This window comes from Rhinoderma darwinii, chromosome 7 (assembly GCF_050947455.1).
Source record: "Rhinoderma darwinii isolate aRhiDar2 chromosome 7, aRhiDar2.hap1, whole genome shotgun sequence".
NCBI lineage: Eukaryota > Metazoa > Chordata > Amphibia > Anura > Rhinodermatidae > Rhinoderma > Rhinoderma darwinii.
The window spans coordinates 33,559,655-33,572,716 of record NC_134693.1 but is presented as its reverse complement, the minus strand read 5'-3'; the positions used below and the strand labels follow the sequence as shown (position 1 = coordinate 33,572,716).

The 13,062-nt window shown below is 44.6% G+C and overlaps 1 protein-coding gene across 1 annotated transcript in view; it reads left to right on the top strand.

Annotated features, from left to right (window-relative positions):
- The window catches only part of QSOX1 (quiescin sulfhydryl oxidase 1), a 51,770-nt gene that overhangs the window by 17,352 nt on the left and 21,356 nt on the right, over nt 1–13,062 (top strand). Inside the window, exons 2-3 of the mRNA XM_075833138.1 lie at nt 10,598–10,698; nt 11,231–11,279. Coding sequence (XP_075689253.1) covers nt 10,598–10,698; nt 11,231–11,279 — 150 coding nt within the window. The remainder of the gene's footprint in view (nt 1–10,597; nt 10,699–11,230; nt 11,280–13,062) is intronic.

Below are 13,062 nucleotides of genomic sequence, written 5' to 3'. Positions count from 1 at the left end.
CAAAAGTCTGTGTGTAGCCCCCCCACTTAATAGTGTCCCTTCGGTTTAACATAAAAATGTAACATTAGCTGGAGAAAGCATAATTCTATTGGATCAGTCAGATATTTATGCTGCACTGTCTGAGGGCAGCATAAAGAAGTGAGAGACATGCTGATTTTAGCGGTCTGTCACTCATTTGGTAATGTGCCGTAGTGTCTGAGTATTTAGTAATCGTACTGGTGGCACGTGGGAGCGATGCAAGCATGAGTCCAAGCAGTGGCGTAGCTATAGGGGTCGCAGCGGTCACAATTGCGACCGGGCCCCGAAGCCAGGGGGCCCGTGGCCCCCCCACACCACTTCAATAAAAAGTTACTATAGTCACTTGGGCCACGGGTCCCTGTTACTATAGTAACTGACAGTACTTACCTTCCTGGTTCCGGATCACAGCGGAGGTCCTGACGTCACAAAGCTATGCGTCTCGCACAACATCGTGATCCCGGATAATCAGGACAGAACTTCCGCCGTGGCTGAAGAGGAGAATAAGATTAATATCCCTCTCTGCTGAAGCTGATTGGCGGGCTCCGACTCCCGGGAGCCGGCCAATCAGCTGTTTTGAAGGGGCCGCAGCACTGGTTCGAGAGCTGCTTCCCCTTCATTCCGGTTACTTGCTCACACTGAATCCGTGTCGGAGATTCACAGTGTGAGCGAGTAAGAGAAATGAAGGGGATGCAGCTGTCGTACGAGCGCTGCGGCCCTTTCAAAACAGCTGATTGGCGGGTCCCGCGAGACGGACCCCGACACATCAGCTATTGATGGCCTATCCTGAGGATAGGCCATCAATGTTTAGGGACTGAACAACCCCTTTAAGCCTACTCTGTAGCAGGCTTAGAGGGCCCATTAGACAGGATCACAGATTGTGTGATGCTGTCTGCTGGGCCCTGTATCTAAGCCAATCACATGGTAGGCTTAGATACATGGCCCATGTGTGATCCTGTCGGATAGGCCCTGTATATAAGCCTACTACACGGTAGGTTTAGATACAGGGCCCCAGCACACAGTAATCTTATACTGTATAAGATTACAGTCTGCTGGACCCTGTATCTAAGCCTACCTTGTGGTAGGCTTAGATACAGGGTCCCACAGACAGTATCACACATGGGCCCTGTATCTAAGCCTAACACGTGTGTTACTAATCGTTTTTTGTGCGTTTTCTTACAGGTTCGGTTGTTGGACTACGTGGGATTCCAGGACTACATTGATGACGGCTTTTTTTTTTATTATCAATAAAATGGTTAATGAGGGTTGTGTGTTTTTTATTTTTTTTTTTAAACATATTTTTATTGAATTTTTTCACCACACAAAAAAAACACAAATCATACAGTAATGCATTGCCATAATAATAAACCTTACAAAAAATGTATAAATGAACATGTGATAGTGAATGCTTCCCAGCAAACTAGGTTTGATCTTGGAAGTTATTCCCCATGGGCTATCAGCCCTCCTTCATCTCCTCTATCTCCTCTATCCTTCCCTTCCTTTAACCCCACCTGTCGGGTATTCCTGTAAACATTGTTACATAACTTTGCATATCTGCCTAACTTACATAACTAAACAATACACAGAACAAATAAGAAATTGGAGCATACATAACAATTGGAGCTTCGTGAAGCAGTTCACCAACTCAGGCAGCTAGTCCGCAAGAATAAAGAAATCCCAGTGGATATATATGCTTTACTCCCGTGATATTTTCAGTGCCCCTAAAGTGCCCTTAAGATCTTCAATCAAGTACCATGACGTTCCCGTAAACGGATCTATGATGTCCCTTCGTTCTTCACTGGTGAAATATTTTGTGAGGAAAAGCTTCCATTTCTCAAAGAATTTTTTGCTCTGCGTGTCTTTATTCTGTAATATACCAATGCGGTCTAGATAAAACAGTTTCCTCAACCCCTGGACCACCATGTTCTGAGTCGGTACTTCAGCTACCAGCCAGTTTTGGAGTATGCACCTCTTTGCCACTATCAGTGTGGCATGGGCCATGGGAGCTAAATGTGTCGTTTCTGTCTCTTCTAATTCTCCATCATGTTGTATATGGAATAAGACCTCCATTGGCCCTAAATTCCCATGGAACCTGCCCACCTGCTGCAATAAGGATGTAATCTCCCCCCAGAATGGCTGAATATGTGCACACGCCCAAAGGCCATGATACATGTCTGTCTTTGAGATATTACATCTAGGGCATGACGTTTTCCTATCTGGTTGTGAGGCGGAGGGGGCCAGGGTAAATGCATATATTGCTTGGTGAATGATCTTCAGATGAGTTTCCCTCCAGTTTTCGTTGTGCACGTGTGCCCTGAAATCCACCAGCCCTTTTTCAATATGCTTTTCAATGCCTGGTAAATTAAACAGTTTTTCCCATCTCCCAAAGGCCTGCCCCGGGGACATCTTCACTAGTGTTGGTCTGAGTGTACTATATAATTGGGAAATGGAGTGTCTGTGATTGTCCGTGAACCATGAATCAAACAGGTTGGGGGGGACCTCATCCGCTACATCCGCTAGTTTAGTTTTACAGTGATTAACTATTTGTAAGTACTGTAAGTGCTGATGCCGAACAAAAACATATTTATTCTGGAGCTCCTGCAAGGTTAACCACCTCTTATCCTGCGCGTGGAACATATCCCCCAGAGTCGCTACCCCTTTCTCCCTCCATTCTGACATTAGTTTGTTAGATCTTCCTGCTGCAAACTCTGGGTGCTGCCATAAGGGCATATGTTTTGAAATGCGATAAGAGAGGTTATAGTGTTTGCGCAATACCTTCCAGGCAATGATGGTATCTCGTAACAGAGATGATTTCTTGACGATCTTTGGGAGACAAGTGAACGTTGTGTGTGCCAGAGCCATGAGATCCCAAGGTTTTGCTAGCTGTCTCTCCAGTCTAGTATTGGAGTGGAACTCTGTGTTGTGTTTCCAATCTAGCAGATGTCTACTCAAGCAGGCCAGGTTATAACCCCGAATGTTAGGGAAATTGACCCCTCCTTCCGCCTTCCTCATCATGAGTTTCGTGAGCGCTATTCTTGGTTTCTTCCCCCCCCATATGAATTTGGTAAATGATGAGTTGAGTGTATTGATATCTGAGTGCTTGACCAGAAGTGGGATAGTCTGGAGCGGGTAGAGTAATTTCGCAAATCCTGACATTTTGGCCAAACAGCTCCTTCCCATCAGTGATAGAGGTAGACTGTGCCATCTCAGAAGATCTGCTTGGATATCTTGTATAAGGGGGGGATAATTTAGATCATACAGCGAGTTGGGTGCCCGACCCACTTTAATACCCAGATAAGTAATGTTTGACTTAGCCATCTCAACATCCAGGGAGGCTAGGGACCGCCTATATGTTGGGTCCTGCGTTCCCAAATCTAATAACTGGCATTTTAACGTGTTAACTTTGTACCCTGAGTAGCTCCCAAAGTCGTTCAATGCCTGGAAGATACGCGGAACATCTTTAAGGGGGTCTGCGAGAAATAACAAGATGTCATCTGCAAACAACGTTTCCTTGACCTCCATCTCCCCCACCCTTATGCCCGTATATAAATTGGATGACGCCAGATAACGTGCCAGCGGCTCCAAAGCCAGATTGAACAGCAGTGGCGATAGCGGGCACCCCTGTCTTGTACCTTTACATAGACGGAATGGTTTAGACAGAAAGCCTGGTGTGGAGATTCTAGCCTTAGGGTCTTTGTATATGTGGTGTAATAATATCCTGAATGCCCCCGTTATTTCCATCTTATCCAGGACAGCATCCAACCAATTCCAACGGACATTGTCAAAAGCTTTCTCCGCGTCAAGTAAAAGTAAAGCCGAATGTTCCCCCGGAAATGGGTTATGCTGTACTCTATCTAGCACTGCCAGAACCGTCCTGATGTTGGTGACCGCCGACCTACCTTTAATAAAACCTACTTGTTCTGGGGCTATGAGGAACGGCATTATATTCGCTAACCTATCAGCTATGATTTTGGAAAGGAGTTTAGCGTCCACGTTTATGAGCGATATGGGTCTGTATGATCCTGGTAGTAGGGGGTCCTTTCCAGGTTTAAGCAATAATTTCACATAAGATGTGTCTGCTGATGGTGGTAACCCCTCCTCTCCCAGAGCATTGTTAAACAAGGAGACCAAAGTCTCCGTAATCTGTTCCCGCATTACTTTAAAAAATTCGCCGGTCAGTCCATCTGGACCAGGCGCCTTACTATTTTTAAGGTTTCTTATTGCCTCATCCACCTCCCCCCTTGTGACCCTGGCATTTAGAAGTTGCAACTGTTCCGCGGAGATGACCGGTAAAGTGACCTTGTCTAACAGTGTGTCTGTCAGCGGAAGGGAAGATGTATCAGAGTACAGCTCCTCATAAAATTTAGCCAAGATGGAATTAATACTAGTTGGATCGCATGTTTCTCGCCCATTATGATCCCTTAATTTCGCTATGTGCTGCACTGAGCGCTTTCCTCGAGCCATATTGGCCAAAAGTTTACCCGCCTTACTTCCGAACTTATGTAAAGTAGCTTCAAAGTCTCGAGTATATATTGTTTCTTTCTGAGCTGCCCACTCGTCAAAAGAGTGTTTTGCCTGAATCCAGGCCTGTCTGGCATCTAATGTAGGGTGTGCCAAATATGCTGTATAGGTTGCCCTCAGTGCAGCACTAGAAGCATTAAATTTTTGTGTTATTTCCCGTTTTTTGCTGGCAGTATACGCCATTATCCTTCCCCTCAGCACTGCCTTGGCCGTATCCCAGTACAGTGAGGGGTCATCTCTGTGTTCTGAATTCGTCGACGTGTATTCTAACCACCACCCTCTTAGCTGTCTCACAAAGGTGTCATCAGTTGCTAAATGAGCCGGGAATCTCCATATGAAGTCTGATCCTCTGGGATATATTTCCTGAAAATCTACTCGTACCGGGGCGTGATCTGAGATCACTAGGTCCCCTATCTCAGCGGCTCTCAGCCTCGGTTGTAGTGTTGGGGATATTAAGAGGTAGTCAATCCTGGACCAGGACTGTTGAGCGTGGGAGTAATGTGTAAATTCCCGGGCATCCGGGTTACCCCTTCTCCAGGGATCTATTAAGTGTATTCTTTCCATCAGAGGTCCCAACACTCGGTCCTGTTTTCTGGGAGCCCCTGTTGGAATGGATCCCGTGCTTTGTGAACTGTGTGTGCGTCTATCCTCCTTGTGATCAGAAACTGAATTAAAGTCACCTCCCACTATTTTGTGCTGGACATTATCTGACATAAGGGCCCTTTCCAAACCATTGAAAAACTCAATATTATCACTATTAGGTCCATACACATTATAAATGCTTAATACCCCACATGGTGTGCTTAGAGTAATATGGAGCAGTCGCCCTTCCTTATCTGCATCAGTATGAATTACCTCGTGTACCAGGTTTCTATTTATTAAAATAAGTACCCCCGCTTTACGGCCACAAGCTGAAGAGCCGTATACTTGGCCCACCCACAACTTTTTCATGCGGTGGAAGTCGCTCTCCTCCAAATGTGTCTCCTGAAGAAGAGCGATGTCCGTATGGAGTTTTTTTAAGTGACGGAGTACCATCATTCTCTTGTTAGGGGACCTAAGCCCCTTTACATTCCACGAGGTCAGCTGCATAAAGTGGGCGTTCCGAAAAGGTTCACAATTGACTGGTCATAAATATCTAATTCTAGGCAAGCGTGCTTTGCTGCCTTGGTAGCCGCCCGGCGGCGTCTGCTCCAGATTGCTCCCAACATTACAATAACAACATTTACATTCGGTGCCAGAAAATTGGCACAACCTTTAACAACAAAATGCCCATCCAGGAATGTCACCAGCATTTCCTGTGAGACAAACTTTAAATTGGCATACATAACTTCACTTTTTTCTGGTCTGTGACCCCTCCCCCCCTCCCCTTCCCGCCATCTTTTCGTGATATATTGGAACTTAACATTTTAATTTTTAAAGTATCAAAAAATAAGTTGTGCTTCCTATACAACACGGGTACAAGTGCTTATGCCTATTATAGCAGGAATTTTGTCGGCATAATATCCCACCAGAACCAATTGCCACATTAATATATAAGGCACAATCAAATGCGCTCATGGAGCCTCTATGCGATACTTATCAGTCCGGGATGGTTGCAAGCCGGTTTTCTGAGCGTTGTCGATGTGGCATCTTCGACGATTCTGCCCGTTGTTGCTTGGGTGAGGAAGTGGAATTGCGGGCGATATCTGACCATGTACAGTCCCTCGATGAAGAAACTGGTGTACGGGGACCTTCACCTCCTGTATCTTGACTCGCCGTCTCCTCTCCCGATTGTCTAGGGCCCCGAAGTCCAGGGATCTTGTCTACATATAATGCCGCCTCCTCAGGGTTGTGGAATACCTTGGTGGCGCCATCCGTCTGCATGATCCTCAAAGTGGCCGGATACTGTAGCTGAAATTTAATTTTGCGTTTGTAGAGGGAGGTGCAAACCCCTCCAAATGCTCTCCGCCGCCTTGTGACTTCTGCCGAATAATCTGCAAACAGGATGACTTTTGCCCCCCTTATATGCAAAGGGGTATTGCGGTTCCTGAAAGTGCGCAAAAGTTCCTCTTTGTCATTGTAATCCAAGTACCGCATGATCACCTGGCGCGGTCTGCTTTGCGGCTCTCCTTTGGCGTTGGCGCTCGGACCAGGGGGGCCCACTCTGTGTGCCCTTTCCACTCTGCAAGATCTGGTCAGACCTAGCGCTTCTGGTAACTCCGTCTCGCAGATGCCCTGGAGGAGCTGCGGTCTAATATGCTCAGGCAGTCCCACTATCCTTAAATTGTTTCTTCTGGACCGATTCTCAAGATCTTCTAAGCGGTCTCTGAGTTTTGTGTTATCTCGCATTAGGTCTCTAATGCAGGTATGTGCCCCTGCTGATTCATCCTCCATGAGGCCAACCCGCTGCTCCAATTCATCTAGTCGATTGCCATGAGATGTCACCTCATTTTGGAGTTTTTGGAGCGTTGTTGTGACTGTGGCTATTAAGGATTCTCTGATGTCGGGGGCCAGTTGGGTAGCTACCTCAATTGCCAGCTTCCGATAATCAATCTGTGAGTCAGTCATTACCGACGGCGATAGCATTTCCCTCTGAATTTCTGGGCTCTGAGACCGGCTCTGTGAAAGTGGTGGCTGCAGCGGCGCCGCCATCTTGGATGGCCCCTCACCTCGTGTGCTGTGCTCGGCCGGACAGGAGATCTCTCTGCTGCCGCTCCGGAGGAGATATCTCTCCATAAACCTCCCGGTTCTTGTCCCCCACCTCTCCTCCTAATGCCTGGGTGTTTATATCCTGCGGGTGTGTGGCGTAGATGGGTTAGGGGATCAGGGCTTCAGGAGCTCATGCAGCTCCGTCCTCACATCCCAGCGCCGGAACCGGAAGTCTCGTGTTTTTTATTTTATTTCAATAAAATATTTTTCCTATGTCTTTGTGGTTGTTTTTAAACTATATTACTACCGCCTTAGTAATGGCCACCGGCTGATTGACAGTATCCATTGCTAAGGCGGGGCTTAGTGTTAGCTGGTGCAGAAGCTAACACTAACCCCCTTTATTACCCCGGTACACACCGCCACCAGGGGTGCAGGGAAGAGCTGGGTAAGATCCAGTACCTGACCATCTGTAGATTGCAGGCTGGTATTATCAGGCAGGGACAGGCCAGAAACAGTGGCCCTTCCCACCCTGGTAATGCTAGGCTGCTGCTGCTTTATTGTATCTGGCTGGTTATGAAAAATTATTGGAAAGAACGATGTCTAGTCCCCCCCCCAATTTTTATAACCAGCCAGATACAACACCGCAGCAGCAGGCAGCATTACCAGGGTGGGAAGGACCACTGATTTTGGTCTATTCCAGCCTAATTCTAGCAGCCTGCGGCCTCCCCGGTGCCTGACCGTCACTACAGATGGTTGGGTACTGGTTCGTACCCAGCTCTTCCCAGTACCCCTGGTGGCGGTGGGTACCGGGGTAATAATGGGGGTTAGTGTTAGCCCCTGCACCTGCTAACATTAAACCCCGCCTTAGTAATGGAGGTTGTCAATTAGTCAGCGGCCATTACTAAGGCGATAATAATAAAGTTTAAAAAAATGCAAGCACATAGAAAAAATATTTTATTGAAGTAAAAAAACACAACCCCCATTAACCATTTTATTGAGAATTAAAAAACGCTGTCATTGAAGTAGTCCTCGTATCCGAAGTAGTCCAACAACCGAACTTGTAAAAAAACACCAGCACACAAAAATAATTAGTAACACATAAAGAAGCAAAATTATTATTCTTACCTTTCCTGGGTCCAGCGCTGGAGCCGCAATGTCAGCGAGCTGGGCCCTATATCTAATCCTATAATGTGTGATACTGTCTGCTGGGCCCTATATCTAATCCTATGATGTGTGATACTGTCTCCTGAGCTACTGTATCTAATCCCATCATATGTGATACTGTCTGCTGGGCCCTATCTCTAATCCTGAGTTAATCAGAACAGAATTTTAGACCTAAAAAATGACACAATAATAAATGGTGGAGAATCATCACGTCCTGGCTGGAGGTAATGTATATTCACTGTCAGGACAGTGCAGTAATGTTTGTGTATGTGGCTATATCACTATGTGCTGTATAAATGAATGGAGAGAAGTGTATGACGCTGATTGGTCAGCTTAATACACTTCTCTTCACAACGCCCACTTGGCCAAAAAGTAAAACACGCCCAGTTGTTCATTAAGAAACTCATTAGCATAAAGCTAAAATACGTCATAACTCTGTCAAAAATGATCGTTTTTCTAAATAAAAAAACACTGCTGCAATCTACATTACAGCGCCGATCACATTATGTACAATATAGGCCACTTATAATGTGGTCACAGAGCCTCTTTAAGTCGGAGGTATGCATCGGAACATTTCCCAATGTATATCTCAACTGGTTGCCCTAAACGCAGTGTGAAAAGAGCCTAAAAAAACTCCCTGTGATTTGTATCTGGTCTCCAGTTTCTTCCGGTTCGTGACATGCTGCACATTCAGTTTTTTATGTGTTTGCAGTAACTGGGAAAGGTTCGTCATAGAGACACAATTATGTTTAAACATCTTTAGAAGACGGCACATCCTGAATAAAATGTCTATACATGAAGGATATAATATATATAATGACTGGTTGGTTTTGTGCACCTCCCCGGATTAAAAACCGTTCACACAACCAGACACTGAGTCACAGCCCTGCACTATTTATTCTGAAGCTTTAGTTGAAGTTGCTATGATATCAGTGATATGAGGGAATTGTAAAAAAAACAAAACAATTTCCATAACATTTTCATGATCAAGAAAATCCCTTTAGAGTATTCTTATTAAAAAGTTACAGCCCCATGGCTTCCCTGACAGTCTATTAGATAGGTCGGCAGCCGTGGGGAATTTTAATGTCCCTACAATCCTGCATGTTTTCATTGTAAGGCACATGCAGCTACAGGGATCTTTTTAATATCAATAACTTATATGAGGAAATCACTTTTACCAACTTTTCTAACGTATTCTGAAAAATAGATGCTACGTGAATTTAACTAGCGGTGAGCGTGACACTGCAAACCCGAATTGTCAATGAAACAAAATTCAAGGGGTTTCCAACTCTTAAACATCTTTAGTATTCCTCTCTCAAATTTGACATTACTTTGGAACACACCCTTTATACGCCAGGGCAGAATGGGTCAAATATTAAGCTGCTCCCACTCTGGCGGACTTGAGCCAACCATCTGAATTTCACCAATGTAATACTATATTTACTATGCAACAGCCATCTGACCAAATGATGCATTGCTGGGGTGGTGTTCCTAATAAACTGGCCTCAGGGTGTGTATGCATTTACAACCTATCATTGTGAGAAGGTGGAGCACATGGTTACCACTAGTCCTTACTTACCCTGACCGCAAACCGGTTTAGATTTTGCCACTTTGACAACCTTTATGTGCCTCATTCTACTTTCAACCCAAATGTATGAAATAATTACATGGCTATGATTCAATTCTTATTAAATCAGTGCCTAATAGTTCAAATTCTGCACAATTCTTAAAGACACTCCATCCCGGATTGTGTATGGGCTTTTCTTTATATGACTGTGGTGAGTGTTCCCTCTATATTTGTTTTGCCAAAAAAAGATCCAAGAAAAGTCCAAACTGGTTTTTATCAATGAAGAAAATGCGGCCACATCTGTGTACAAAAGAAAGTCCTATGTGTGCGTGTGTGCGCCTGCCCCTTGACCCAGCCATGGCTGAACGTGACGTGCCCTCTCTCCTAAATATGCACGGTACACATGCAGGAGTCTCTAGCTGTATGGTCAGGAGTTTTATTTTATTTTAGATAGACTAACGCCTAATGCACACGCGCCCAAATCCCGTCCGTGATCCGTGGAAAGATAGGATGTGTCCGTGGATCGGAGAGTCTGGTCCGTAGCTGTGATGTGGCAGTTTTCCAGGCATCATTTACCCCATGGCACGAATTAGATATTCATTGATATTACTTGGAGGGCCGGCACATTATCAATTGCGATAGCAACCAAACTATTATTTATGATTACTTTTATGGCTAATGCGACACTGCTTCTTTATACAGATTGGAGGCCTGCGGTGTATCTTACGGTGTTAGACTGTGCCAAAGAGGCAAATAGCAAGACATGTAATGAGTTTGAAGTGCAAGGATATCCCACTGTACAGGTAAGGCTCCTCTAGTTTTGTATTCTCTGTCCTACTTGTCTTCATACTACTCCCATCTTGCGATTACCGTATTCTGTTCTACAATTTCAGTTTCATAAACCTCCCACCTGTCCCGTTTGTTTATTCAATTTTCATGAAAATCGTTTGCAAAGCGGGCAGGGCGTGTACAAATTTGCATAAAAGTGGGCATTCTTTGAATGTTTTGTGGGCGTTCCTGGGTTCCTGTGATTCAGGATGCAAATGTTGGGAGGTATGATTTTCATATTGAATGGGTTGTCCAGGATTAGAAAAAAATAACTGTTTTTCACTAGAAACAGCACCACCCTTATCAATGGGTGGTGTCTGGTATTGCAGCTTGGCGCTATAAAAAAGTGATTGGGACTGAGCTGCAATACCACTCACAACCTGTGGACAGGTGTGGTGCTGTTTTTGAAAGAAAGACCTTTTTTAATCCTGTACTACCCCTTTAACACATTCTCTTTTCCTATCCAGTATAAAACCTTATTGACCCTTTGTTGTCTTTTCTCTTTAGTTCTTCAATACCTTCTCCAAAAAAACTTCGGATGGCATCAAGATGTCTAGTATGTGAACTTCGTTCTTTCTTCTCTTTTATTTCTGTTGTTTATTTTATGGAGAGGAAAGAAAATACTTTTTGTTGTTCCGAAGATTCTTTGCAGTCTTTCTCATAATTGGTAACTTCTAAACCTTGTATTAACTTTAAAGGGAACATGTCATTTACATTATGCTGCCCACACGGAGGATGGCATAATGGAGTGACCGACACGCTGATTTCTGTGGTCTGTCACTTTTTTGGGGAAATTACATTCCGAGTGCGGCCAGAGAAGAGTCCGGTGTATTCATGAGCTCACTGAAATCCGCGTGTCTGGCACTACATTGTTCCACCCTCAGTGAGGGCAGCATAATATAATTGACAGGTTCCCTCTAAAGCTCAGGGGGTCTATAGCTCTTCAGGTGGTGTTACGTTTCATGCAGTAAGAATTAGATAATAGGCTTCAGTAGATCTAGACACAATGTTCGAAAAACATAAGTCATTGAATAGATGTATAATTGGAAATTCTTAAAGGGAATGTGTTGCCAGAAAAACATGTTTGTTTTTTTTTAATTAAACATTTAGTGTGTGGGTGATTAAACATTGTTTTTTTTATTTTTTTCACGAGTCAGGAAATATTATAAATTAATTCTAATTTATAATATTTCCCATTTCTGGTCACTAGATGGAGCTATTCCCAAAATTGCAGCATTGCAAAATTGGGTAAAAATCCCTCGCTCTAGTGAGCTCTCAGCATCCCCCCCCTCCTTTATCCTGGCTAGTGCCGGGATAAACGAGGGGTTTGAACGGTGTAACCTCCTACACTGTGTGTCGCCATTTTTTGAGCTAACACACAGTGTAGTAGGTTTACATACAGTAGTAAACACACACAAACACGAACATACGTTGAAATCTCTTACCTGCTCCTGCCGCGACCGGAAGTAGTAATATTACTGTCCGGCCGCGACTTCCGGTCCACAGGAAAATGGCGCCGGACGGCGCCAATTTCAAATTGGACTGTGTGGGAGCGGCGCATGCGCAGTTCCCACACAGACGCCGTACACAGAAGTGAATGGGACGGGACCCCCCCCCCCCCAAACCACTAAGACCGCTCTATAGGTGACGTGAAAACTAGTTCATACATACCTATGTTGCAGATCATACTGCTAGCATTTCTGAGAAAATGAAATTTTAAATGCTGTATGCTAATTCGATGGCAATTGTCCGCTGAGCATTCCTTTTCAAGGAAGTGTCCTGATTTTTAGCCTGTTTTCCCTCCGCTTTGCTCTTGAGTGACGGCTCTAGCGGTCCCCTGCATCGTACGACCCACTTGGCATCTAATTAGCATACCGCACGTGAGTGATTAAAACTTTTTCTCGGTTACGCTTGCAGTATGATCGGCAACATAGGTATGTTTAAACTTTGTTTTTCACATCAGCGGAAACACGTTTGGGGGAGGGGGTCAAAACTGTTGACAGACTCTCTTTAATATTTTTAATCCAATTACCAATGTGGCATAAACCTCATGACGGGAGAAATAAACTGTCCAACCTACATAGAATTTAAAGGGGAGTATAAGATTGAAATAAACACGGCTGCTAGCTTTTAGGAACAGCATTATTCTTGTCCACGGACTGTGCCTGGTATTGCAACCTTGTCCAATTCAAGTGAATGGGACCGAGCTGCAATACCAGACACTGAATATGGACAAGAGCGGCGCTGTTTCGGGAATGAAGTAGCCATCTTTTTTTTTCTATCTCAACCAACCTTTAAGTCTGACATTCTGGTGATTGAATTAAATTGCCCAAAATGGC